Here is a 27,939-nt window from a genome sequence, read left to right as displayed (position 1 = left end):
CACTCCCCGGCTTCTGGGGAGAGCTTCCTCACCACCCACTGCTCTCCCCGCCTCGGGACGGGCCCCGCCCCTGTCCCCCCCCAGCACTGCAGTGCTCGGGGAGCCCCTGCTCTGGCTCAGGCAGCCCCGCTGTGCTGGGTGGGCCCAGGCGTGAGGCTGCAGGACTGGGAAGCCCGGGTTCGAGGCCCAGCATGGTGGCAGTGTCCCCGTGGGAGCCAGGCAGGCGTGCTCCCTCCCAAGCCTGGGTCCTCGGCTGTGGAACGGGGTAAAGCTGGATTCCAGCAGCATTTTTCAAACTATGCATCAGCTCAAGTTAGCGGATGACAAGCAGCATTTTCTTAACGAGACAGGAAAGAGGGGCACCATGCTCTCGGGCAGGTCCTGACCGCGCTGGGCTGGAGACGGGGTCTGGCTGTGGGTCACGGGCCCAGACGTTTGGAAACCACCAGCTGAGGTGGCGGTTCTGAGACGCGCTTCCCGCTCAGGGGAAGGAGGGGAAGGGGGAGGGAGGGAAGGGAGTGCGGACAGTGCCCCCCAGGGGACTTTGAAGACAGCAGCTGATTGTGGAAAGGAAACCGTTAGCATTTTTGCCCCATCCCAACCCCGTGTGCAAACTCCCCACAGACAGAGGGTGCATTCGGGGCCAGGCAACCCTCTAAGAACAGGACATCCTCGGCTCAGGCCCGCAGTGACTCACGATTATTCAGAAGTGGTGACAGCTCACCCTTTATCCCAGACCGAGACGCAGGCATGTGGAGGTCCCGTCCTCTCTGGTGTTGCAACCCCAGAGGAACACGTTTCCAAGGAACAGCTGGGCGAGCTGGGGCCAAGGGCCCAGGGAGGCAGAATGCAAAAATGGGAGCAGGACACGGGGAATTCCTGGGACACAGGGGGAACGCCTGGGAGTCAGATCAAAAAACACCGTCAGGGATGGTGCGTGAGCGCCCCCACGTGGCCACCGTGGCCCCCGACCTGCCACCACCTGTGTCCACCAGCATCTCTAGAGCAAAAAGGCTGAGATGCTGACCCAGAAGGGAGGAGACTCCCCACCCGGCATGATTCTGTGCTGCCGAGGTCAGCAGCCCGCCTGCCAGCGGAAGCAGAATTTTAACGGGGACCACCTCCCAGGCTCCCATCTCACATGAAAGCAATAGTCCTTTAAATCTGCAGCCGTGAGGAAAGTCTGAACAGTCAAAAGCAGAGAAATGGATTTCGGGGTGCCCTCCTCACCAAGGAAAGCCCGTCTGATGGCGTGTCTGCCTCCCAGTGAGGCCAGGAGGCGGGGTACAGTCACAGGAAGCATCCCTTATTCCTGACAGCCACAGCTGGGGGCATGCCCAGGTGGAAAGCTGCAATACTGTGTCCCGTCACTGCTGGTTTTTAAAGCATTTCAGATACCCCTGGGGTCTCGGGAGAACAGGCCCTGCGGCCCCGCTTCTGGAGAGCGGAGCACCTCACCTATTCCTAAGGAGAAGCTGTGCCTTGTTCCCGAGCCTCCCACAATGCAGCGGTGCAGGGAGCGGCCGGAGGGACCGGCAGGCAGGAAGTGGCGGGCTGAGAGGCAGTGTGAGGAGGGTGCTGCAGCCCCGGCTGCCGGAGCCGCGGCCGCCCCAGCTGAAGGCCTGGCTCCTGTCTGGTCCGATCAGAGCGTCTGGATGGTGCACCACTGGACGTCACATCTCTCCCCCAGCGGGCTGTCCCCATCAGAGAGATTGACGAGAACTTTCCTGGTAAACCAGGGAGGACTCTGAGAGCACAACACCCGCCAGGAGGTCCTGAGTGGAAAGAGCCCTCGAAGGAGGGATCCCTGGGATGGCCTGATGGCTGTGCCCAGCGGGCGGGGCGGGGTCCCCCCATGCAGAGAAGGTCATTACTGAGGAAGGGCCCCTGACAAGTCACGAGGTTTTGGCACCGTTGTAGCACCCAGTGTTTGCGGCTGTGTGCTTGTCATCACCTTCCTGTCTATACATGGAGGTCTGGGGACAGCCAAGATACCACGGAGGGATGGACGCCCCCCGAGTCGGGACGAGGAGGAAGGACCGGACACACGGAGCAGGAGGCAGCCCACAGGGGGCAGGACAGCAGCCGAACGGCAGAGGCTCCGGAAGGAAAGGGAAGCAGGGGCTGCACCTGCCTGGCACGGCCCCTGCACCCGCTGTGCCAGGCTCCCTGCTGCAGCTGGGAGCTCCCGCACCCAGCCTGGCCGCGAGGCGGGCTGATGCTGACGTGCAAGCGCCAGTCTCTCCGTTAGGGGGACGCCTCTCTCCTAACCTGGATGTGAAGCTTCTCACGAGCCTCCATCTCCTCCTTGTCTCTGGGTCTGACCACATCTGGACAGGGACGATCAAAGGGGTTGGGACGGGCCTCTCCCGGGGCTGACCCTGAGGCATCCGGTTCCAGAGAGCCAGGCGCCCGGGCAGGTGGCAGGACTGGGGAGGGGAGAGGACAGGGGAGGACAGAGGCAGCCCGGGAGTGAGCAGAGGGCGAGGCCCCATCACCCCAGAAATGCCTCGTAGTCCATGTACCACACCAGCTGGCCCGACACGGGCTGGACGCCCGAGATGGGCCACTTCTTGGGCTCGTGGCCGACGCGGCTCACCAGCAGGGTGATCTCGCGCTTCAACCGGCCCATGACCAGGACCGCCACCCTCCTGGCGCGGTTGATGAGGGGCAGGCTGAGGCTCATGCGGCGGCGCGGCCCGGAGGGGCTCTCGGTCAGCACCACCAGCGGCTCGCCCTCCAGGCCGGTGGGCGACTGCGGGAAGAGGGAGGCGGTGTGCCCGTCGGCGCCCATGCCCAGCAGCACCAGGTCGAAGCTGCTGTTGGCGACCAGGGCGGAGATCTCCTCGGCGTAGGCCTGGGCGCCCTGGTCCTCCTCGGCGCAGAGCCGCTGGTGCCGGCGCACGGGCATGGGGTGCACGTTGTAGTGCGGGACCCGGACGTGCTGCAGCAGGTGCGTCTGCAGGCCCTGGAAGTTGGACTCGGGGTCCCAGAGCGGCACGCAGCGCTCGTCCACCAGCCACAGGTGCGTGCGGGCCCAGGGGAAGGCGTAGTGGCCCGTGGCCAGCTGCTGGAACAGGGCCACGGGGCTGGAGCCGCCCGAGAGCGCCAGGTGGAACTGGCCAAAGCGCCGCACGGCCTTCGCGGCGGCCGCCTCGACGTCGTTGGCCAGCTTTGCGATCAGCTCCTCGGGCCAGGCGGCGACCAGCGGGCCATCTCGGTACGTGGCCCTGAGAACCTGGAAGTCGCTGGGCGCGGGAGCAGAGCCGGGCCCCGGCACCAGCTGCTCCGGCTGCTGCACCGAGAAGGACAACTGGCCGCCACTGAACTCAAAGTCCAGCAGGTGCCCGTTCTCCGCCCCGCCGGGGTAGAGGCGGGGGGCCTCGCGGGCCAGGCTGTCCAGCAGGGGCGTCCAGAAGGCCCAGGAGGCCAGCAGGTTCTCCGTGGTGATGAAGGAGTCCTTGCGGCCGTGGAAGATGCGCGATATGAGGACGGAGTAGGCGTCCTGCTCCCGCACGGGGCTGTAGGCATAGAAATCGGACAGAGGGCGGCCGAAAAGGCGGAGGCCGGGCGGGCCCCCCAGCTCCTCCCAGCTGCCGGGCAGCGTGGGCCTGAACAGGTTCCGGCTCACCAGCACCGCGGGGCTGCCCAGCGCGCCGTGCCCAATGTGGAAGATGATCTGGCGCGGCAGACACGCGCTCTGCTCCGCGACCCAGCGCTGCTCGCTCTGCGCACAACACGCCCGGTTCTTGAACAGGACCCGGACGTAGCCCACTCGCTCGTCCAAGGCTTTGCCCGACATCAGGAGGAAAGGGACGCCCTCCCAGCGAAGGTTGTCCAGGTGAACGAGGATGCCTGAGGGGACGAGGACAGTGGAGGTGACACTCCGGCACGGGAAACGGACTTCCCACCCACTCGCCTCCCTTCCTGCCTCCCTGCCAGCCAGCCCTCTCCCCCAGCCCCGCCTCTGGGCACCCACGGCCTTGCTAGGCTCACCTTTCACCTTTCACCCCCACCTTTCACCCCCCCCACATGATCTTCCCTCCAGCAGTGCTCAAAAAGCAGCCTCGCCAGGCCAGTGTGGCTCAGTGGTTGAGCATCAACCTATGAACCAGAAGGTTACAGTTCAATTCCCCGTCAAGGGCACATGCCCGGGTTATGGGCTCAATCCCCAGTGTGGGGCATGCAGGAGGCAGCCCATAGATGATTCCCTTTCATCATGGATGTCTCTCTCTCTCTCTCTCTCTCTCCCTCTCCCTTCCTCTCTGAAATCAATACAAATGTATTTTTTTTTTAAAGAAAGAAAGAAAAGGAGCCCTAGCCAGTTTGGCTCAGTGGGTAGAGTGTCAGCCTGCGGACTGAAGGGTCCCAGGTTCAGTTCTGCTTAAAGGCACATACCGCAGTTACAGGCTCGATCCTTGGCCCTGGTCAGGGCCTGTGCGGGAGGCAACCAATCGTGTCTCTCTCACATCAACGTTTCTCTGTCCCTCCCCCTCCCTTCTACTCTCTCTAAAAATCAATGGAAAAAATATGCTCAGGTGAGGATCAACCAAAAAAGAAGAAAAAGGAGAAAGAAAAACAGCATCGGGACCATCGCAGACACCGCCTCTCCTAGACTCACCGACCCCGAGGAAGGGGAACTGGGCTGAGGACGGACCCAGAGCCTCTGAGAAGAGTCCCAGGATGGGGGATGCTGACTGCTGGGGGGCTGGGGCGGGGCTCAGGCATGCCTGAGCAAGGTCAGGTGCAGAAGGGAGGGGGTGTGCAGGTACGGAGGACTTCGAGGGTGGCGGGTTGGGGGTGGGTGGACTAAGGGCCAGGCTGAGCGTCCTCCTGACTCAGTTCCCTGCCCGTGTCCCATCACTATGTCTGCGACCTCGGCAGGTTTTCCACCGTCACTGAACCTCACATTTCCTCCAAGTGGGGATGATAACCATGACTGCCTCGTGGTGCACGCGTGAGGACTACGTGAGATGATGTACACGAAGTGCCTGGCACACAGCAGGTGCTGCTCCTGTTGGGGGTATTATCTGCCGTCTGAGGGAGCACCCCTCCCAGAAAGCTCTGCGCCTCGGGGACTGCCCAGAGGGTGGCTCTGGGGGCCCTGCCTGGCCAGCGCGGTCCTTGCCCGCCGGAGGTGCTTTGGGCAGTGGCCGTTCAGGCTGGCAGCCTCACTGCGGGGGGAGGCGGGGGAGGTGGGGACACGACGGTGAGAGCCAGGCGTGAGCCAGCCCGGAAGGATCTGTGGACAGGGACTGAACTGACACGGTCACGGGGTGTCCTGCGCCCCGAGGGAGCCAGCAGGGGGCCTGCTGCTTTAAGCTGATGGAAGGCCACCGAGCGCCCCTTGAAAATCCCACTCCAAGACCCTTCCGCCCAAACCCAAGGGCGTCTGGGCTGGGAGAGCGGCGGGGGGGCGGGGGGGGGGGGACGCGCCCGGCCGGGGCCCACCTGCGAAGGTCGGCGTCAGGCTGAGGAAGCCGGCCGGCTTGTGCAGCTCCCTGCGCACCTGCTCGCTGTAGGCCTGGTACTGGCCCAGGACGGCGCTGCCCTTCCGGAGGCCCCGCAGCGCCCCGAAGACCTGCAGCTTGTGCCGCAGCACGGCCTCCGAGCTGCCGACGTCGGGGGGCAGCTCCATGGCCACCAGGGTGAGGATCTCCGTCAGGTGGTTCTGCAGGACGTCGCGGATGACGCCGTACTCCTCATAGAAGCTGGTGCGACCTGGGGGAGGAGGACGGGAGGCCATGAAGGTGGGCGACACGCCCGACGCCCCGAGGTGCACCGAGACCCCAGCCTGCGTGCCTCGTCCGCACCCCCACGCCCGGTCCGCAGAGCCCACAACACGGTTTATGCAGAAACCCCCGAGAGCCGTTCAAGAGAAGGTGTCACCCTCTCTGGGCTTCTCCAGGAAGTGGGTGGGGAAGGCTCTGGCCCCGGCCAAGGCCAGGCTGCACGTGCAGACACCTGGCCGGCCCCGCCCCGCCCCCCTGGCTTCACGGAGAGGGCCCGGGCTCTGGGGTCTGAGGGCCGCTTACTGGTGTGACTTCCGAGTGCCTGTGTCTGCCTCCCGCCAATCAACGGGGCTGACAACTGCCACCCGTTACCGTGCACCAGGGTGCCAGCAACATGCAGGCGCCAAGGACCCACACAGGTCCTTGTCCTCAGCTGCCAGGGAGGGAGATGGAGGGGGGAAAAGTAAGTCAATAGAGAAACGTAGAGATGTGACAGAGGCAGGGAAGGCCCCTGAGACAGAGTCAGCCCTGCAGCGGCAGGGAGAGCAGTTCGAGCAGAAGCCTGAGGCAGGATGGAGCCTGGCTGGCTCATGCGCCAGAGGGAGGGGCAGGAGGGCAGGAGGGCAGGGGCCTGGAGCCCAGGAAAGGGGCTGGACTTGCTTCTGAGTTCAGGGGGAGCGCCTGGAGGGTTTCAAGCAGGAAGGGACAAGTTCAGAAGGGCTGTGGAGCTGTAGGGAGAAGGGCTGTGGGGAGAAGGGCTGCGGAGCTGTAGGGAGAAGGGCTGTGGGGAGAAGGGCTGTGGAGCTATAGGGAGAAGGGCTGTGGGGAGAAGGGCTGCAGAGCTGTGGGGAGAAGGGCTGTGGGGAGAAGGGCTGTGGGGAGAAGGGCTGTAGAGCTGTGGGGAGAAGGGCTGTGGGGAGAAGGGCTGCAGGGCTGTGGGGAGAAGGGCTGCGGGGAGAAGGGCTGCGGGGAGAAGGGCTGTGGGGAGAAGGGCTGTAGGGCTGTGGGGAGAAGGGCTGTGGGGAGAAGGGCTGTGGGGAGAAGGGCTGTGGGGAGAAGGGCTGTGGGGAGAAGGGCTGCAGGGCTGTGGGGAGAAGGGCTGTGGGGAGAAGGGCTGCAGGGCTGTGGGGAGAAGGGCTGTGGGGAGAAGGGCTGTGGGGAGAAGGGCTGTGGGGAGAAGGGCTGTGGGGCTATAGGGAGAAGGGCTGTGGGGAGAAGGGCTGCGGGGCTGTGGGGAGAGGGGCTGTGGGGAGAAGGGCTGCGGAGCTGTAGGGAGAAGGGCTGTGGGGAGAAGGGCTGTGGAGCTATAGGGAGAAGGGCTGTGGGGAGAAGGGCTGCAGGGCTGTGGGGAGAAGGGCTGCAGGGCTGTGGGGAGAAGGGCTGTGGGGAGAAGGGCTGTGGGGAGAAGGGCTGCAGGGCTGTGGGGAGAAGGGCTGTGGGGAGAAGGGCTGTGGGGAGAAGGGCTGCAGGGCTGTGGGGAGAAGGGCTGTGGGGAGAAGGGCTGCAGGGCTGTGGGGAGAAGGGCTGTGGGGAGAAGGGCTGCAGGGCTGTGGGGAGAAGGGCTGCAGGGCTGTGGGGAGAAGGGCTGCGGGGCTGTGGGGAGAAGGGCTGTGGGGCTGTGGGGAGAAGGGCTGCGGGCACGAGTGCACTTGCCCACGGTGAGCACAGCGCCCGGGGCGGGTTCACACACACACACACACACACACACACACACACCCTCCTCCAGAGCTCGGCGTGAGCTCTGACTGTCAGAGTCAAGTGCAGACGCTCCAGCTGTCTGGGAGCCAGGTGCCTGCGCACAGCTCCTCGCGCCGCAGGGCTCCCATCCGCACTCGCAGCCGCCGGCACAGAGGAAGCCTCACATCACGACAGGAGGGCAATGGCGGTGGGGGCTTCGCTGCCCTGTCCGCGACGCAGGCTGCTTCTTACCCCGGCAGCGCCACTCGTGCGCGGGTCAGCTTCCGGAGATGTCACTGACCTCTGGCACACCCTGCGGGCCCTGCCTTCTGCCGGCCCCTGCCGGACTCAGTGCCCGCCTGTCGCTGCCCGGCGACACCCGGAGCTCCATCGGAGCAGGGGCTGGTCTCTGCTCACCGCTGCAGCCCTGGCGCCTGAGCGCGCCGCCCGCAGCCCCGGGACACCGTACGGCGGAGAAAACGCATAGACACGCGTCGTCACGGATCAATTGCAAAAAACATGTCGACAGAAAGAAACATGAATGCTTCCCCCAAAAAATTAATTCTGAACACAGGATGGAAAATGACCAGAGAAACAGAACTTGGACAGGAAAACTGCGCCTGGAACTTGGGAATGCTTCTGGATCAGAAACAAGGGAAGGAGTCAGCGTCGGCTACTGGAAGTCAGACCTCGGAGACTGTCCTGAATGCAGGACAAAGGGACAAAACAGCCACCTCCAGCCAACACACAGCACGGCGCCCTTCAAATGCCACAGCCATGGCAACACCAGGCAGAGGCCAGGGCACGGTCTACCGCAGTTTGGAGCACTGCAGGCGAGGCGGGAGGCAACTGGGGGGGGGGGGGGGGGGGGGACCCGGAGACACTAGAGCCGTTTTAAAGTCGGGATGGGGGGTACGTGGTATTTGCTATACCACAGCCCTGTAGATCTTATGTGTCTTTTGTAAGCATTCCTTTTTATCAAGTCAATATCTAACTCAAACAAACAACGAGGAGGGCTCCTTGTTCAGGCCGGCTGGGCCAGCACACTGCTTTCAGCGGCCACCGGGGTCCTGAGTGAGGTCCCAAGCCACCTGCCTGCCCGGCTCCCAGCGCGGCTCCGGCCAGCTGGACGGCGAGCAGGGCCAGGCCGTGAGCAAGGGAACAACCCGCCCTGAATTCAGCCCAACACGCCACGCCCAATGCGAGGACCAGTGCTGTGGGGCGAGAGGAAGCCGCAGCCTGCCTGCAGGGAGGCACCGAGTCCCCGGTGGGGAGTGCTGACTCTTCTTCTCACCGAGAGCTCAGCATCCCTGGCCAGAGCGGAAACCCTGGCACAGCAGACCGTCCAGCCCTGTCCAGCCGCGTGCTCAGAGTACCCCCACTGAAAAGACGCTGGCCGAGCCCGCCCCACAGCGTTCTGACCGTCAAAGCTCTTACAATATTGCTGAGACAACACCAGGAAAAAGCTATGACAATAACAACGTATGGTATCAGCCCACTTACTCCTCACATGCCGATATCTAAGGACGTCCTGCTGTGACCCCTGGGACTCAGAGAAGTTAGGTAACTTGCCCAAGGTCACACAGCTGGTTAAGGTTTGAACCCAGGCCGTTGGTCCCAGCACCTGCAGTTCTTGCCACCAAATACCTCCCTTTCAACTTCCTGCCACCCCATTGAAACGACCACAGAACATGGCACTCAGTGTGACACTCGGTGGCCCAGCACCAGGGACTTCAGAACGGAGCACCGTGGTCGGAGGAGCAAGCTGAGCGGGGCTCCAGAGGACGGGACAGGTCAAAGGTCGGGGACCCCGTGCCTGGGGGCCCAGTGCAGGTGTGAGGGGAATGGGGCAGCACTTAGGTCCCCCAGGACAGTTAAATGCCTCACTGCCATCAGGTGGTGCCTCATGGAGTGTGGGCTCAGGGTGACCAAGTCTTCTAAACATGTGGACCATTGAGTGTAACCTCATGATTTTTCAATGTGCACACATAATTCAGATTGCTTAAAATGCTGCGTGTCTCAAAGACATGCATGTTGGGCTGACTGTCCCTGGGCCACATCCCAGTTGGGGTGGACAGCAGAGCCAGAGGGCACACAGTTCAGAGGCAACGCCTGGCCCGGCAGAAGCAGCCGGTTGCGGCTGGGAACAGCAGGAATCCAGGACAGATGGGAAGGATTAGACTGAGGAGTCTGAGGAGCTAGTACGTTCTTGACCATAACTAGTTAAAGAGCTACCATGTGACCCAGCAATCCTGCTGTCACGTATACACAGGAGAAAGGAAAGCGTATGTCCACACAAAAACTCGTACATGGACGCTCATGGCCACATTGTTCACAATAGCCACAAAAGAGCAGCGTCCTGCATGTCCACCAGCTGACGAACGCATGACTAACAAGTGGTCTGCCCACAGAACGGAGTATTAGGCAGCAATGAAAAATGTCGCTCTGACAAACGCTACAACATGGGTGAGCCTTGAACACATCTTGCTAAGTGAAATAAGCCAAACACAAAAGGCCACAGATCGTATCAGTCCATTGATGTGAAATGCTCAGAACAGGCAAAGCCATAGAGACAGAAAGGTCAGGGGCTGCGGGGGGCTGGGAGAGGGGGGAGTTAGAGAGGCAGCCAGGGGGCACAAGGCGCCTTTGGGGGTGATGAGAACGCTCTGAGTGGGTCGTGGGGATGGCTGCCCCACTCCGGGAACATGCTCGAGCCGCTGAACCGCACACCTCGAAGGGGTGAACTGCGTGACACACAATCACCTCAATAGAAGTGTGTTTTACAAAGGGTTAGAGCGGGAAGTGGGGACGTGAAAGAGGCGCTGTGGGGAGATCGCCGGCCAGGGCCTGCCGGGGACCTGTCAGAGGGGCTGTGGAATGACATCCAGCAGCAGGGCGGGGTGCGGGGAGCAGCAGTGAGCGGACGGTATTCCGTGGGTGAGTGAACGCTGGGTGGAGACGGGCTGGAGGGGCGAAAGGCAGCTCAGGGTCGGGACCTGGAGTGGGGTCTCCGCCCGGCCGCCTGCTCGGCCATGCCTTAGCCCCGTGGCCCCGGCGAGTGGCTGTCTCACACATGAGAGGAATCGTCACGTGCCTCCCAGTGGGGCTGCTGCGACGTTAATGAGCCCACACACACGCAGGCTGGGAACTGTGCCTGGCACACAAGCAGCACCATGAACACCGGCTGGTGTTTGCACTGTTACGGGGGTGGCATGAGCGGGGCCCAGCCAGGCAACTCGGACAGCAGTCACCACGTGGGAATAAAAAGAGTTAGAAAGAGTAGTTATAGTTCACGAGAAAAATGCAAGGATGGTTTTAGTCCTAACGCTGCTGAGTCTGAAGAGGTGGTGTGGCCTCCAGTGAAAAAAATCTAAAAGGGGCCTGGCTAATGTGGCTCAGCAGTTCAGCATCAACCTATGAACCCAGGAGGTCATGGTTCAATTCGGGTCAGGGCACATGCCCCGGTTGCGGGCTCAATCCCGGGTGTGGAGCGTGCAGGAGGCAACCGATCAATGATTCTCTCTCATCATTGATGTTTCTCTCTCTCTCCCCCCTCTCCCTTCCTCTAAAAAAAAAAATCCTAAAAGGTAGCTGGTGGTCTGAGACGGGCCTGGGGAGGCAATGACTGGGGGATATGCTGGATTTCGTCAAATCAAAAATGCCATTGATGGTGAAAGAAACATTTTTTTATAACCTCGAAGAAAAGGGGTGCCAATTCAACTGTCACTTCACCAGTGGGAAACCCTACTTCAGAGATGGGGAAAACGTGTCTTAGAATCAATGAATCGCAGCAGATTTAAGAGTATAAAGAGAATAAAGCTTTGCAAACAGAGGAATTTTTGATGGCGAGAACACAGCAGAGTCCTTAAAAGCCCTGTTATCTGCTTACTATTCATTAGTTTAGCAAATCCCTCAGCAGCCCTTTTCCTATTTTTATCCCCCCTCGATCCGTGGGGAGAAAGCACTTCGAGGCTTACTGCCCGCTGTGTAAAAGAGAGTTTCCTTTCTTCCTAATTTCCAGCCTCAGGGGGTGCCCGCGTTCAGCACGGCCCACAGACTGCAGACTCTGATCCTTTCCTGGCTGGCTCTGTCTTTTCAGAGTTCAAGTGCAGTGACCAGAACCTGTGCCTCTCAGGGGGAGGCCCTGCAGCTAAGCACAGGCCCAGGGAAGGGAGGGGCTGGGCCTCCTGAAGATCCCAACAAGCTGGGTTTTTCTAGTTGCCACCAGCTGTTGTGGACTCTTTTAGGTTGTTTTTTTCTGAAAATGATCTATATTGACCTCTAGCATCCTTTCCTGGGTTGAAAGGTGAGGGTTAAAGTCCATCGATGTGAACAGGATGGACCACAGCACAGTGGGATGGACGATGGAAGGAAGGCCCAATACACTTGGCTTCCATCCTGCCCGAGTCCAGGGCTCGTCCACGCTCACAAGCTGGACAGACCCACCGCTTTGCCCCCCAGCTGCGCTGTCCCTCGAAACCTCAAGGGGTGGCATCCCATGGGAGGCAGAAGTCTGGGGAGATGGAATAACAAAGAAGACTTTCTCCTTTGGCCTATTCATTCCACTTCAGAAGTATACTTAGAGGGAAAATAAATGTAATACTCATAAGTGTTCTAGAATTAGAGCGTGGTTGCACAACTTTGTGAATATATTAACTAGTGAACTGTAATTTTAAAAGGGCAAATTTTTAAAAAAATATATTTTTATTATTTCAGAGAAGAAGGGAGAGGGAGAGAGAGAAACATCAATGATGAGAGAGAATCACAGATCAGCTGCTTCCTGCACGTCCCCAGCTGGGGATGGAGCCCACAACCCAGGCATGTGCCCTTGACCAGAATCGAACCTGGGACCCTTCAGTCCGCAGTCCGATGCTCTATCCACTGAGCCACACCAGCTGGGGCTAAAGGTGAGCACAGGCAGGGCCAGGCTTCCTGACCAGTGGGCCGCTGGCTCCTGGGCCCAGCCCCCTTTTTGTTTTCAGTGATCCCAGAAGGCATTGGTGCGGATCCCAGCTGGCTTTTAGTTTCTTGTGTTTTTAAAGCCCTGTTTGTACCAGGAAATTTTATGGCATGTGAATTATATCTTAATTATTTTTGAAAGCTCACAAAGGACTATTTAAATTAGCAAAAACTGAAACTACCAAAATGCCTAATAATAGAACAATCCATACTCTGTGGCATAAACAGAATTGAACAGAAATATAGAGCCACTAGAAGGTATATATTAGCCCGGCTGGTGCTGCTCAGTGGTTGAGCACCACCCTATGAACCAGGAGGTCACAGTTTGATTCCCATTCAGGGCATATGCCCGGGTTGCGGGCTCGATCCCCAGTAGGGGGAATGCAGGAGGCAGCCAATCAGTGATTCTCTCTCATCATTGATGTTTCTCTCGCTCTCGCTCCCTCTCCCTCTCTGAAATCAATAAAAATATATTTTAAAAATAAAAATAAATAAGTCAGGTGGAGCCCAGGGCCTGAGGCCATGCCCACTCCCTGTCCTTGCCAACGTACATAGAGAGCAGCATTTCCAGTTGTAAAGTATTCCCATGTACATACATCATCCGATGTAACCCTCAAGACACTCCGAGAGAGACAGAGAGGGAGAGACAGAGACAGACAGACCCTGGGTCACCGTCACTATGACGGTGGGACCTGAAACCGGTCCTGCTGCCTCCACATTACAGGAGATCCCAATTTCCTGGTACAAACAGGGCTTTAAAAACACAAGAAACTAAAAGCCAGCTGAGATCCGCACCAATGCCTTCCGGGATCACTGAAAACAAAGAGGGGGCTGGGCCCAGGAGCCAGCGGCCACTGGTCAGGAAGCCTGGCCCTGCCTGCGCTCACCTTGGCAGCTCTGCAGAGGGGGGCGGGGGGGGGGGAGGGGCGCGCCTGCACTGCTGAGTGCGCTCCGGCCCCTCTGGCACACCAGGCGGAAGGCAGGCCAGCTGGTACCTGGGAGGAGCCTGGCTGCCCGTCCCTCAGTGAGAGGCACGGAGCGGCCACTCCGCCCTCCGAAGTGGACATGCATCACGCTCCCTCCCCAGGGTCAGGACAGGGACCCTCCCCAGCCGGGCCTCAGTCCGTTAGCGGCCCAGCCCTCCTTCCACAGAGGCTTTCCCAGGAGCCCGGACGGGGACCGGCAGGCGTCGTCTCCACAGAAGCAAAGTGGCCCAGCCGAGGTCACTTCCTGTATGGCTCACAGGGCTGTTTCAGGGGACCCGGGTCCCAGGTTCCTGTGACTCTCAGGGGCTCACTGGATGGGGACCCCTCAGGAGGGCACCCAGATGAGAAGAGGGAGCTGCACTGGCAGCTGGAGGGAGGACTGCTTCTTCCTTCCCTCCTCCCATGTCTCTCTCTCAGCGTCTCTCTCTCTCTTCCTCCCTCCACCCCCTCCCTGTTGTCTATGCAGCGGCCTTGATGCTGCAGCAAACTCCTCTGGGCCAGAAGCTGAGGCAGAAAAGGAGGGAAAAAAAACACACTCACAGCCGTGGAGGGAGGGAGCTGGGGCAGCCAACCCGCCCCTGTGGATGTGAGCGAGTGGGGGTGGGGACATCCTAATGACCTTGCAGCTCACAAGTCCCTCTCCCGGGGCCTGCAGCAGCTCAGGCCAGAACAGCTCAAACCCCCGCCCCTGCCAGCACTCGGTGGTGGTCTAGGCCTCCACCAGGGACCCATCCCTGCCTCCCTGCACAGGACTCAGCGAGGGGTGCACACCTGCAGGAGGAGAAAAGCCAGGGCTGAGTGCTGGGGTGCTGGAGGGAGAAGGCCTCACTCTGCCCTGTGGCTTCATGGTCAGAGCAGAGCGCCGGGCTCAGAGCCTGCCTGCTGGCCACGCTCAGTCCCACTGCGGCAGGCGGTGACCCCCAGCAGCGGGCGGTGACCCCCAGCAGCGGGGAAAGACTGCCCTGCCTGTTTCCTACCCAACCCCGGAGAAGGCGAGCCGAGGCGCTGACATGCGGGACACAGGGCTTCCTGGCCCTGGTGGGGGGGGGGGGCTGCCGGGTCTGGGCTCCAAAGCAGGACCCAGAGGGGACAGCGAGGCTCAGTGCTTGGGGCACCAGAGCTGCACAGGCCACTTCCCGGATGTGAAGAATGCGTGTCCTAAGTCCCAGTGGGGTTGGGGGAGGAGAGAGACAGAGAAAGACACAGAGAGAGAGACACAAGGAGAGAGACACACACAGAGAGAGAGAGAGGAGAGAGACAGAGAGAGACAGAGAACTCACTTCCTCCAAAATGCTGCACTTTGTCTAGCCCCTGGCTCCATGGGGATCCTGCAAAGAAACCCCAAATGACAACGGGGCCCAGAAATAAGAGGCCATGCGTCCACCGGGACCTCCAGATAGTGCGGCTCTTCCCCAACCCGGCGCGGGCACAGCAGCAGCTGCCACACAGGCGTGCAGGAGGGGTAGTCCTGCGTCCTAGCCCTGCGGTGAGCAGCCAAGTCCCGGCAGAGCAGGTGCTGGCTCCCCCAGCAGGTGCGGCCCGCCGGGCTCCCCATCCTGCCTGCCCTCAGGGCATCCTCTGCAGAGAGAGCATGCGGAGGCCCAGCACTCATGCCGCCAGGACATCAGACACACACAGGCCCCAGGAGGGAGCCCCGGCCTGACCCCTCGCTAAGGACAGCAGGGGGATCTGGCAGGGTTGGGGGGATCCCGAGACCCCGGAAAGCTCGCTGCGTGGGGACCTCTCTTCTGATGTGGGTCCAGGCTGGAGAAACCCAGCTCCTCTGAAGGACAGCAGTGCCCTTCGGGCCTGGCTCCCAAGGACTGCCTGACGCCCCAGCCCACCGTGCCTCCCGCCCCTGCCTGCCTCATCCAGTTTGGAGTCTGTCCCGATACACTCTCTCCCCCCATGAATCTGTGAGGTATTGGGGGACAGAGGCTGCATCTCATTGCTCCCTGTGTCACCAGACTTCTAGCTCTACATACACATCCAAAGAGGAGGGAGAGCAAGCTGGAGAGCACAGCCAGGGGGAGAGAAAGAAAAAGAGGAGAAGGCAGAGAACAAGAGGTAGTCCTCCTCGTCCCCCAGCCAGGCCTGAGGGTCCGGTCCCGCTCCGCCCAGGCACACGGGCTGAGAAGCGGTCTCAGCATGAGCTGGAAGCCGGTGTGGGAGCCAGACAGTCTGCCCAGGACCCGGGTGCACCACTTCCGGTGTGACCTCGGGGGTACCCCCGAACCTCACCTGTAATGGAGGTAATAACAGTATCCACCTCATTTGGCTAATGAAGGGTTTAGGGCACGACAAGAATTAGCTTTTATTATTTCAGGTAAGAACCAACGCTTTGAACATATCCATGCTCAAAAAATTTGATGAACTCCCAGAATGCCAGGGCTCAAAGGGGCTTTGGCCACGGTCATCTACGCAACTTGCTCATCTCCCAGATGAGGGGAGCGGTGTGCTGAGGGCACCCAGGTGAGGCAGAGACGGGCCCACACGCAGGTCTCCTCGCCCAGCTCACCCTGCTCGCTCACGGGGGTGTCATCCCGCACCTCCCAGGAGGGTGCCAGGTGCCAGAGCAGGGTGGCCTGGACCCTGCGGGCTGCAGGGACAGGGATATGACGAGGGAAGGAATGGGAGGGCAGCCCGCAGTGGCTCAGTTGACTGGAACGTTGTCCCATACACCAAAAGGCTGAGGGTTTGATCGCATGAGGGAGGCAACTGATTGATGTTTCTCTCTCACATCGATGTTTCTCTCCCACATCAATGTTTCTCTCTCACATCGATGTTTCTCTCCCACATCGATGTTTCTCTCTCACATCGATGTTTCTCTCCCACATCGATGTTTCTCTCTCACATCGATGTTTCTCTCCCTCTCTCTCCCTCCTGCCCCCCCACAGGGGAAGTGAAGGAGGGCAGTGGAGGGAGGCGCCTGGCGCTGTGCCACGGGAGTGGATCTTGTTGAGATGCTCAGCAGAGGCTTCCTAGGAAAGTGACACCTGAGCTGAGGACCAGGCACGGAGGGGCCGGCCCGGAAGGCGAGGAGATGACGAGAAGCCTTCCAGGCAGAGGTTGCCACTTGGACGAGTACAAAAGTCTGAGGAAGCCTCACGCGACCCGATGGTCCCCCGCACCCCCAGAGAATTCGGGGTACCTTCTGGCACTTACTGCTGGCCAACCGCTCAGCATCAGAGCCACATTTACTTGAGGAGACCCCACGCTCTGAGGGCAGCGCTGACCACTCAGGTCTGCCTGCAGGGCCCTGGGGGCTAGCGGTCCACACACCAGCGACAGCATCCCTCCGCGAGGCACGGGCGGAGGCAGGGGGCCAGCCAGCGCCGCAGCACACACAGGGCAGGAGGACAAGGAGGCGTGAGCGGGGCCATTCACGCACCTTCTGCATCCACCGTCTCCTTCATGACGATCTCCACCCGCTCCACGTGGTGCCGGCTCCACAGGCCGTCCAGGGCCTTGCGGTTCTGGTCTCGGAAAGGCAGGATCTGAGCCACGGCCTGGCGGGGAAGCAGACGGGTGTGCCGCGGGTTCTCCTGGCTCCCAGGAGGGCCCCACCCTCTCTTCCCGACTCCGAGAGGCGATCAGAGCGATGGCCCCTGGCCGTCAGGCTTCCCGGCCCAGGAAGGACTCCAACCTTTAGGTGACCGCCACAGGGCCACCGGCCTTTTAGTTTGCCAGGAAGGGGAATAGTTAAGGTGATCTCTTGCCGTTTACCATCAACATTAAATAACAGAAAGATACTGTAACACCAAAAATGGAATAAGGAAAGCTTCAAGTTGACATTCAGTGTTATTTTTTTCATTTTCTCATAAACAAGTGAAATCTCCCCGGGACAGGCCCTGGCCTGAGGACCACTCTGGGAATACTGCAACTCAATGAGGCCGGACGGAGAGCCACGCCGGAGGCCTGGGCTCGCCGCCTGGTCAGCACCGGGCACACAGGCGTGCCCTCTGCTGGCGTTTCCGGGGGTGGGGTGGGGGGAAGTGCCCTAACGGGGCTCCGAGGGCGCAGTCAGCCGAGGTCGTCCCTCGGGTCAGCCCCGCGCTCTGCCACAGGCCCGACTGAGAAGCATGGGCCTCGGGTCCCTGTTCCGTTTTAGGATCTCGTTGCCGGCCTTCTGGCTCGAAACAGAACCCAGGAAGAAAAAATATTGAAAACCAGGCCACTGGGTGTGGAATAAGGGGATCAATTCTAATTCCCACAGCATACCCAGCCAGAAACCGGGCTCAGACCCCCGTGTCTCGGGGCCACCTCCGGAGGGCGCACAGGGCACCGCTGAGAGATCGGAGCCCGGCCCCTGCGAGGAAACAGGGCAGGACACGTGGACAAGGGCCACACAGACCTGCTCACCATCTGCCCTTCGCCCCTCACCTCCCGCCCACCTTCAAAACGACCACAGAGCGCGGGTCTCACACGCCTTCAGGCCCAACCCCACAGTCAGTGCTGTGGCCCCGTCCACGGGTCGACCCAGCTCGCTCCGGCCTGGCAGGCTCACCTGCTTGCCCAGGTAGTGGTCCACCCGGTACATCTCCTCCTCGTGGAAAAAGCCCCCGAGGTCCGCGGCCAACTGCTGGGCTGACCGGTGGTTGTGGCCGAAGGGCTTCTCCAGGACGACGCGCAGCCAGGCGCCGGGGCCCGGGCGGCAGCTGCTGTTGATGCTGCGGGCGATGTCGGTGTAGGCGAAGGGCGGCACGGAGAAGTAGAAAATGCGGCCCGCCTCCCAGAGGCCCTCGCGCTGCACCAGCGCCTCAATGTCCTGGCTCAGGGCCACGTAGTCCTCCGTGGTCTTCAGCTGGCGGTACTGGCTCAGCCGCTGGAACTGGTCCTTGAGCTCAGCACAGCGGGCGGGTGTCACATCCTTGGGGCAGGAAAGGGACTCCAAGACCTTGGCCACGACCTCCTGGCCCTGCTCGGTGGCCGTCAGGGCAGTCCCGTGGAAGCTGAAATTGTGGCCCTTCCCCGCCTCCTCCAGGTACAGCTGGAACAGCCCCTGCCATAGGTATTTCTTGGCCAGGTCCCCAGTGGCTCCCAGCAGGACTACGGAGACGTGTCCCTGCAGCCCCTGGGCCCGCAGGCAGCCCAGAAGGGCCATGCACACCGCCACCACGAGCATCCTCCGAAAGCCCGGGCGCCTGCGGAGACACACAAGGAACAAGGAAGGATCAGACACGCTCAGGTGGCGTGATGTGGGGCGAACACGATTCCAGGCTATCGAACATTTCCTGCCTGGCAAGAAACAGCCACGTGTTTCTCAGGAAACCGCTAGTCCCAGCGCTCCCCCCCCCCCCCCCCCCGCAGCTTGTGTTAGTGCCAGGAAGCTGGCGGGTAGGCAGCGTGCTCTGTAAACAGGACTCTGCCCGGGAAGGTGGCAGGCCCCTGGCGGAGGCGGAACGTTTTGCTGCAGGAGCATGGGAAGGTGGCACAGCCGTGAGGGAGGCCCCAGGGCTGCCATGGGATCGGAGCTGTCCACCTCATGACCACGGCCAGTCTCTGCCCGGCGCACAGGCTGCCTGCACCATCGGGGCAGCTCAGGGACGGTGGCAGGTCCTTGGCTGGTGGCCGGAGCCGTGAGAGATGCCACTCCTCTCACCTCTTCCACTGGCTCCAGCACACAGCGAATACGGGTCGTTGCTACACCGGGTGATAAAAGCACAGACCGGAACCAAAGGACGGAGTTTGAATCTCAGCTCAAGCCCTCACCTTGGACAATTATATGACCTCTGTTCCTCGGTTTCCTCACTTGCAATGGGGGTATTAGAGGTACCTACATCCTAGGGTTGTTACAAGATTACAGTGAGTTAATGTTTATATTGTGCTTGGGACAGTGCTGTATAAGTATCACGGTATATTAATAAGAGCAGCAAACACTGAATGCGAACACGTTCCAAGCATGAACTTGATGCGCGTGAGCATTAGATCTCACGGAACGCGGACAGGAACCTGAGAAGACTCAGTGGTGGGTCCACCTCATTGCCCTCCTGCAGGGAGAAGAGCCGAGGCAGCTGAAGGTCCCCAGGGGAGAGGCGGGGGAGCTGACTGCACAGCAGTGGCACGCTGCGGCCTCCCCCAGGCGGGCCTAACACTTGGCTGGTTGCAGCCTTATTTGGAGCAGCTGACATGTATGAAGGGCGAGAGGCCTCGCTCGGACCTGCCACCAACGCACCAGAGGACTCGACTTCTCAGCCTCTGTTCGAACCGAGGGTGTAAAGCTCATCGGGCTCAATTTACTCCGAGGCTCCCCCATCCTTCCATTTCCACCAGGGCCGCGCTCTGAGGGGGAGGCAGGAGAGAGGGAGGAAGGAAGGAATCCAGCCAGCAGCTGGGTCTCAGAAACAGGTGGGGGAATGAGCCCAGCCTGGGTGTGCTAATGAGGAAGGAACTAGGCCCGGCCGGTGTGGCTCAGTGGTTGAGCATCGACCTATGAACCAGGAGGTCACGGTTCGATTCCCAATCGGGTCACATGCCCAGGTTGTGGACTCGATCCCTGGTGGGTGCCCTGCGGGAGGTAGCTGATCAATGATTCTCTCTCGTCATTGATGTTTCTCTCTCTCCCCCCCTCGCCCTTCCTCTCTGAAATCAATACCATATAAACATTTATTTATTTATTTATTTATTTATTTATTAAATAGGAACTAGAAGGACTGATTAGCACCTATTATATGGCAGGCAGATAAAGGATGAACGAAATCCTCCACCACGAGTCTGTAATCTGGTCTACAGAGAGCGAAACTGAGGTTTAAAGAAATCACAGGACGTGACAGAAGCCCTGCAGCCCTGCAGCCCGGCCAGCCGACCTTCCGCAGGCCTGCATTGCCCCTGGATCGAGGCCCCGGAGCTGCCTCCTGACTCAGGCATCTGACCCCCTCCTCCACTTGCCCTGTGCCTCGACCTCATCTCTCTGGGGACCCATCCCCGAGACGGCACCGTTAGCAGCCAAACCAAGAGGAGGATCCAACCACAGTGTCCGCACCAGCAGGCAGAGGACACCTTCCCTATTGTAGCTTTAACTGGAGGGCCAAGGGGCTCCCCTCTCCTTCACCTGCACCCCCTCTGCCCCCCAATGCAGAGGAGCCACAGGCCCCTTCTCCTTTCTTCTCCTGCTCTCCAACTCCTGGCCCTGGCCCTTCAAGCATTTCCTTCGTAAGTGGCAATGCCCCTGTGGGGAGGGAGGAAGAGCTGCAAGGTCAGAGCAGGAGAAAGGTGAAGCCTGGAGCCGCCAGCTGGCAGGCTGCGTCTCAGGGCTCCTGATCCGAGTGGCGGCCAGGGTTCTGGCTGTGCCAGTACACGCAGGGGAAGGAGCTCAAGAACCTCCGGTGCCTGGGTGGGCAGGTGAGGGAGCCCACGGGCCAGAACCGCCGGCCCGGCCCCAGAAGACTGCAGAAAGCTGCAACGGATGGCCCCGGGCCTGTCCCTCTGTAATCCGGTTCTGACTCAGAGCTCTTGCTGCAGCCTCCCCTGACCAGCCCAGTTCCCAGGTTTGCCCCCTTACCTCTTGTGGATGTCCCCAGAACGCCTTGAAACAAGCACAAATCAGAGCTCCCAGTGATTGCAGCAAGTCTGCTTACTCTGTGGTTGCTAAACGCCCGGGAACAGCTCCTCCCTGAACCAGTGTGGGCGGTGTGTGTGTGTGTGTGTGTGTGTGTGTGTTTGGATTTGCTTATTGCCGTGTTTGCTTAACCTTAACAGTGTTTCTCAAACTTGAATGTGCATCTGGGTCTCTTGAGGACCTTTTTAAAATGCAGATTCTGATGCGGAGGGTCCAGGGAGGGGCCAGAGATGCCGACAGCTGGTCTAAAGAGCACACTTAGAACAGCGAGACTCTGGAATACGGAGCACTGCGTCTAGAGCGACAGCTCTCATCAGAGGGGCCTCATCAGAGGGGCCGCAGATCAAAACCCGCACACCTGCCTCCTGCTCCCTTCACCACGGCCATGGGCGCCTCCGCGTCCACGGCAGGCTTAGATCTGCCCGTCCCCCCAGCAGCCGGCTGCTGACCCCCGAGAGCCTGGCGCGAACACCCGAGGTGCCCGAGCAGGCAGTGTGTGCAGAGGGCCAAGTGCCTCGACCTTCCTCCAGACGCCTGTGGAGGAGGCTCAGCGAGGAGGCTCGTTTTACAGCTGAGAAAAGTGTAGGTGCGGCAGCTGTGGGGCTACACAGCCTGAGCCTCCGTGCCTGTGTGGACAGAGCGTGCCATTTCAATCAGAGGGCCTGGCTCAAAGCCACCTGGGGCTCGGCCACACGACCCTGGCTTGGCATACAGTAAGTCACCTCAACAGTTAGGGTCCACGCCTCCTCACTGAAAAACAGGGGCCCCCGGTGGCCCCAGCACGTGCCTGTGGCCTGAGCCCGCTCTGCTCAAGGCTCTCCTTCGGGAGGTTCTGCTGCAGCTCGTCCTCCTGCCTCCTCGCCTGCTCTGAGAGAAGAAATCTAAAGTTACATCCCTGAAGCTCACGCGAGAGCATGGAGGGGGCACTCTGACCGCTGACCCTGCTCTGAATCTCTTCTCTTTATCATTAATAAACAAGAAAACCCTCAGTGAAAAGTTCGAGAAGCCACAGGGCAGGACGGACGGAACAGTGGACGGAGTTGGAACACGTGGTGATTCTTGCCCGGGGCCTGCTGCTAACCGACCACACCACCTTGAACGAGACTTCTACGCGGGCTGGGCCCCAGCGTCCCATCCAGGACATGAGGTCTGAGCTCCAGGACCTACCACACTCTCCTGTCCTCAAGTCCTATGCTCTCCAAGGAAAGGAGATAACCATCTATTAACAGAGAGACACAGCCCGAGGCCAAAGTAGCAGGTGGAAATGCAGAACTAAAATATGAAGCAATAAAAACATAATAATAATAATAATAATAATAAAATATGAAGCAATGAGTGTCATTCAGAAGTTAAGACAAAACTCTATGAAGCTGTAAGTTACATGCACAGTAGATGCAAGTTCATTTACAACAATTATTATTCAAGACACTCGCCAGAAACACAGTGCACAGCACAGGGCAGGCCCGAGGCCTCCTGGGGGAGGGGCAGCAGGAGGTCTTCTGGCGGCTCTTCAGGGCTTTGGGGCTGACCGGGCACATGCCCAGGGTCCAGGCACCCCAGCTCCAGACTGAGGGGTCTGCAGGCATCCTGGGGACTCACCTTTTACAGCACAGCTCTGCTAACATCGCAACGTGTGGACACTGGCCGGCCAGAGGGTCTGGGTCAGAATCGGGGTTCCAGTCTTTGCTTCTGCCCAAGCAAAAGAGGCGGCTATGGGGCACCGCACGCCGTGCCTGCCCAGGCCCGCACAGACCCGGCGCGTGCTGCACTCGGCGGTGTCTGTAACGCCCGGGAGGAAGCGGCTCTGGTCCTCGGGGCCCAGCAGCCGAGGGCGGGAGAGGAGCAGGAGGTCAAGGTCAGAGGCCGCTGCTGCCCTGCCCCTTCCCAGCACGGCATGGCATCCACACCTTTGCTGGTACCCACACCTTGGGCGCCCACTTTCTGTGTGCCAGGCAGGAAGGAGGAAGGTTTTCTCAAACCACAGCCCAGGACTTTGGAATCTTTAAAAGGATGTGTAGAAGGAAAACAAGTGAAACGAAAGATCCTTTCCAACTGAAGTACAAGGGGCCGTGCCCAGTCCCTCTGTGAGGGCCAACTCAACTTTCCCTGCACTCTTTCCTGCTTGGGGGGCCGTCTGTGCCACCTCCCCCACCCCTCGCACATGCACGTTAAACTCGGGGCCGTTTTGCCTACTCTCAGAGAGTCCTGATTCCCATCACCTCTTTGGGTACCAATCTTGGGTCCCCATGACCCAAACGCTGTGCAGGGCCCCCTTGTACCTCCACACAAGATTCAATTGCTAAACGTCCAGGAATTTTTCAAGCCAGTTGTTAAACACAGCCATTGTTTATAACGGGATGATGCAAATTTAGAACTAAACCCATTACATTAAAAACACAGGTAAGACTGCATTTTACTATTATCCGTGCTCCTGACATTAGTTCCATCTGTTGTATCTGTAAGGGAAGATGTTCGGTAACAAGTGCTTGAAACTGGCCAGCCAGGAGTGTTTACACAGCAGATATTGGCGAACACGGCACACCAGGCTGCCCACCAGCCTGCACCCCACCAGCCTGCACCCCTGCCCAGCAGGTTGTTACACATTTACCAGCATGCCTGGCCTGCTCTGCCAAGTCTGTATTTCCAGGCTGGACTTTCTCCCCCTAAGCTGCACACTCAGACAACCAACTGCGACTCTGACACCATTAGTTGTTGTCTACAAGACTTTCCACGCTTGAAATCAAACGGACTTATCTCCCAGCCTGCTCCCAATGCTCATGTCTCCATTCCCAGTAAAAGGCACCTCTATCCTTCCCGTGCTCAGGCCGGGAAACTCTGGGTCATCAGTGAGTCAGCAAATCCGACAGTTTTGTAAAAACACCCACCTCTCTTCACCTTGCAGCTCCACGCTGGTCCTGGCCGCCCCCGGCACCTGTCTGGGCTGCTGCAGAAACCTGCTAATTGGCCTCCCGCTTCTCTCTTCCCCGGAACACAGCAGTCAGAAGTGGTCTTTCACAGGCGGGTCAGATCACCATGTTCTTCTGTTCAGGGGCCTGCAGGGTCTACACATTCTGGCCTCCCAGCTATTAGCTCTTTGATCTCTTCCCCGGCTTCCCTGCCCCGCTCTAGGCTCCAGCCACCCATTCTCCTGCCCCAGGGTCTCTGTCCTTGCTGGTCCCTCTGCCTCACCTACTTCTTCCCACAGACGTCCACTTGGTTCACCCCTCACCAACTTCAATTCTCTGCTGAAATGTCACCTTCTCAGTGAGGCTTTCTCGGCCGACTATGTAAAACCAGAAACCTCCTGCCCCCAAGTCAATTCCTGTTTCATTTCTCTCCATGGTACATGTCACTTTTTAATGTGTGATAAGTGTGTTTATTTTGTTACTAGAGGCCTGGTGCATGAAATTTCGTGCACTGGGGGGGGAGAGAGGGGCGGGTCCCTCAGCCTGGCCTGAGCCCTCTCGCAGTCAGGGAGCCCTTGGGGGATGTCCGACTGACAATGGGGAGCGGGCCTAAGCCGGCAGTCGGACATCCTTAGCACTGCTGCAGAGGCGGGAGAGGCTCCCGCCCTCACCACTGCGCTCGCCAGCCGTGAGCCTGGCTCAGGGCTTCTGGCTGAGCGGCGCTCCCCCTGTGGGAGTGCACTGACCACCCTGGAGTAGCTCCTGCGTTGAGCGTCTGCCCCCTGGTGGTCAGTGAGTGTCACAGCGACCGGTTGTTCCACCATTCGGTCAATTTGCATATTAGCCTTTTATTATATAGGAGGATTGTGTGTTACCCCTCCCTTCACAAGAACATACGTGCCAATGGGGACAGAGGTTTCCGTGGTGGTTCACTGCATGTCTCCAGTATCCAAACAGGGGCCTGGCACTCAGAGGGTGAGCCATAAACATCTGCTGAATGAACAAGTACATCCCACTGGCACGAGACCACCGCCCCCTGTGTCTGAGCTCTCTGCGCGTGAGCGATGGCACGGGAACAAGTCTCTAGCGGTGACGTCAAGCACCGTGGCACGGCACACATTAGCAGCAACTTACTGCTTGTACCAATACTATGAATAATAAAAGAGATCTTCACAGAGTATTTAATCATGTGTCCGATGCTAGGCTAAGAGCTCAACATGCATCACACCACAACCTAAGAAGAAATACTGTCCCCATTTTTAGAATGAGGAGAGAGGAAGCGAAGGTGGGGAGAGGTGAAGTAACTTACTGAAGGTCAGGCAGCTTAGAGGCGACAGGATTTGAATCCAGGCAGACTGGCTCCAGCCCTACCTCCCCCCTCCCTGTAAAAATGCATGACTCCAGCCCCGAACGGCGACACGTCTACACTGTATTAGTGTGGACACGGGTCCTGCTCCTCTAACAGCCCGGACACCAGTGGTTTGAGAGGCAGGCTATTTCTCTAGCATCCGCTACCCACGCAGGGAGGCAGCTCTACACCCTGAGGTCAAGCAGCCCTGAGCACTAGCCGCTGTCATCAGCCTCGGCCCACTCTGCCTGACCGTGATTCACTCCCCTCCTTCCCCCTGACGTCAGGAAAACATTGTGTTTAAGCCTGAGTGGCTCTGTTAAAACCAGGAAGGCCCTTCCAGTTTCTGAAGGGTGAGAACTCTGGGTTCCAACCCCGGCTCGGCCACACGACAGCTGTGTGACCTGGCACATCGTTTAACCTTCCTGTATCCACCGCGGAGAGGGAAAACAAGTCGATAAGAACAAAACGAGACGCTCCGTATAAAGAAGCTTGGCATACAGTAAGCACCCAAGAAACGTTAGCCCCGCCGTTACGCAACAACAGCACCAGGAGTAAAGGGACTTATTGTGAAACCAACGGCATCACGAGTCAAGGGACTTTTCTTGCTAGCTTCCTGGAACGGCTACGAGACCAATTCACCGCCTCACGGCAGAAAATGCCAAGGAACAACGAGCTAGCTCGTCGACAGCTCCTTGACCTTCCTACCACACAGATGAAAAAGCAACGGGCAATGTTGCTGAGATGGTTAAAAGTCCCCCCCCCCCCCCAGCCCGCGAGGGGGTTAAATTGGGCCCAGAGAGCACAGGAGAGGAACGAACCCTCTAACCCCGTAGCCCTAGGCTTTGGCTTCACCGCTGAGGGCCTTTTCTCCAGCTGTAAAATGGGGTTCGTCACCTCACTTTAACCCCTGGCCAAAACCCCCAGAAATACGATGGGAGGCAACAGTGGTGAGAACTCTCCCCAAGAGCCTCCTGGCTCCCAACGGGGGCAGCAAGAAGCAAAACCAGACTCCCTGCTCTGCCCCCAGTGAGGGTCAGACACACTCCAGGTGCAGTTTGCCAACCAGGGATGACAATCGCATCCACAGAGTGAGAGTGGCCGGGCCACAGGTGACCAGCGGGCCTCTCGGCTTCCCTCTCCTTGCCCGCAGCTGTAACTGTTTCCCTTTTCAATGGCCTAAAACAGCGGTCGGCAAACTCATTAGTCAACAGAGCCAAATATCAACAGCACAACGATTGAAATTCCTTTTGGGAGCCACATTTTTTAAACTTAAACTTCTTCTAACGCCACTTCTTCAAAATAGACTCGCGCAGGCCGTGGTATTTTGTGGAAGAGCCACACTCAAGGGGCCAAAGAGCCGCACGTGGCTCGTGAGCCGCAGTTTGCCGAACACGGACCTAAAACCATCCGACAGGAACTTAGCAGCCCTGGCTGGGTGGTCAGTTGGTTAGAGCATAATCCTGAAACACCAAGACACACCAGGGTTGTGGGTTTGGTCCCGTCAGGGCACATGTAAGAATCAGTCAATGAATGCATAAATAAGTGGAACAACATATCGATGTTCCTCTATTTCTCTCTCACACATCGTTTAAAAACAATTTTTTTTAAAAGAGTAACTTAGTAAACTCCAGCGTTTGGATACAAATGACTTGCGTGTTTGCCTGGAGTGGTTACTGATGAGCAGTCATGTACCTCAAAGAAAGTTACGCAAAAAGCCGCCAGGAAAATGAGTTCTGTTCATGCCAAGCATTTTTACCTCAGGTGCTCCTATAACTTACACACTGAGCCTCATACGCTCAAATATCCAATCAGCCGTTCACTGCTGCAGAGCGTGCAAAGCATGGCTTAAAATATGCCCAGGCTACACCAGCGTTCCCGCATCCGCTACCTTTCCTCCTGGGGCGGGGGGGGGGGGGGGGGAGGAAGAATAACGGGGGTGAGGAAGGGAGCAAGGAACCGAGGAACAGAGGCTTATGATTTTTCCATAAGTTCTCATTTCTGGCAAAACTTTCAAATTTGAGTGAGCTGATTTTCAGAGCTCTGGGCAGGTTTACTTCTGGAAAACTATTCCTTGTATCGATGCATTGGAAACGCTGGTTGAAAGCCGAGGGCTGATGCCAAAGATGAAGCAGCTCCCAGGAAAAAAGCACCGAGTTCCTCCTCCCATTGAACTGCCTTCCAGGGAGCCTGGGAAGGGGCCCTGGTCCCCGGACTAGCCGCGCCGGGGCCAGGCTGCCTGCAGACAGACTATGCCCAGGGGTAGGGCGCGAACAGTCATTTATTTAGGTGCGAGGGTGAGAGGGGAATTCCGGCAAGCTCTGGCCCCGCCTGCTTCCCGGCGGCTGCAGGCAGGCGGGGGTGGCGAAGGTGACGTCCCAGCAAAATGCCCGGGGGTTTCACAGCCGCGCGTGGCCGGCGGCCGACCCACCGACCTCGGGTTCGGCCCCGCGCGCGCGCAGCCGCCTTCGGGCCAGAAGGCGCGCCGGTGGCCGCAGGAGCCGAGAGAAAGCGGGGGAGGAGCTTACTGCGTCTCGCCCAGCCGAGCCGCTCGGCCGCCGCTCCGGGAACGTCGCGGGGCGCGGGGCGCTGTAGACCCGGCTCAAGCCGGGGCCCCGCGCATCCCTTTCCGCGGGCCGGGCTGCCCGGCAGGTGTGCGTCACGGCCCCGCGCCTGCTGCGCGCTCGGGTTTCGCCACCGGAGCCGGGGCGGCGAGCACGGAGGGCGCGAGGCCAAGTTCAGCCCCGCCGCCCTTTCCCTGCCGGGAAGCGCG

The 27,939-nt window shown here is 59.4% G+C and overlaps 1 protein-coding gene across 2 annotated transcripts; it reads right to left on the bottom strand.

Moving 5' to 3' along the window:
* Window positions 1–101: 101 nt before the first annotated feature.
* On the bottom strand, window positions 102–27,939 carry H6PD (hexose-6-phosphate dehydrogenase/glucose 1-dehydrogenase). 2 transcript variants are annotated; one of them, XM_054721167.1, is made up of 5 exons: window positions 27,695–27,939; window positions 17,862–18,498; window positions 16,746–16,863; window positions 5,452–5,721; window positions 102–3,855 (listed from the first exon to the last, which is right to left on the bottom strand). In XM_054721167.1, exons 2-5 carry the CDS (start codon window positions 18,477–18,479, stop codon window positions 2,495–2,497), a joined length of 2,367 nt encoding a protein of 788 aa, XP_054577142.1. In that variant the 5' UTR covers window positions 18,480–18,498; window positions 27,695–27,939; the 3' UTR covers window positions 102–2,494. The 2 variants fall into 2 exon arrangements, with proteins under 2 accessions (XP_054577142.1, XP_028016774.2); XM_028160973.2 differs by lacking the exon at window positions 27,695–27,939 and adding an exon at window positions 22,512–22,537.

The sequence above is a fragment of the Eptesicus fuscus genome, chromosome 9 (assembly GCF_027574615.1).
Source record: "Eptesicus fuscus isolate TK198812 chromosome 9, DD_ASM_mEF_20220401, whole genome shotgun sequence".
Classification (NCBI taxonomy): domain Eukaryota; kingdom Metazoa; phylum Chordata; class Mammalia; order Chiroptera; family Vespertilionidae; genus Eptesicus; species Eptesicus fuscus.
The sequence above is the reverse complement of the archived record's forward strand: the minus strand, read 5'-3'. Positions and strand labels throughout refer to the sequence as shown.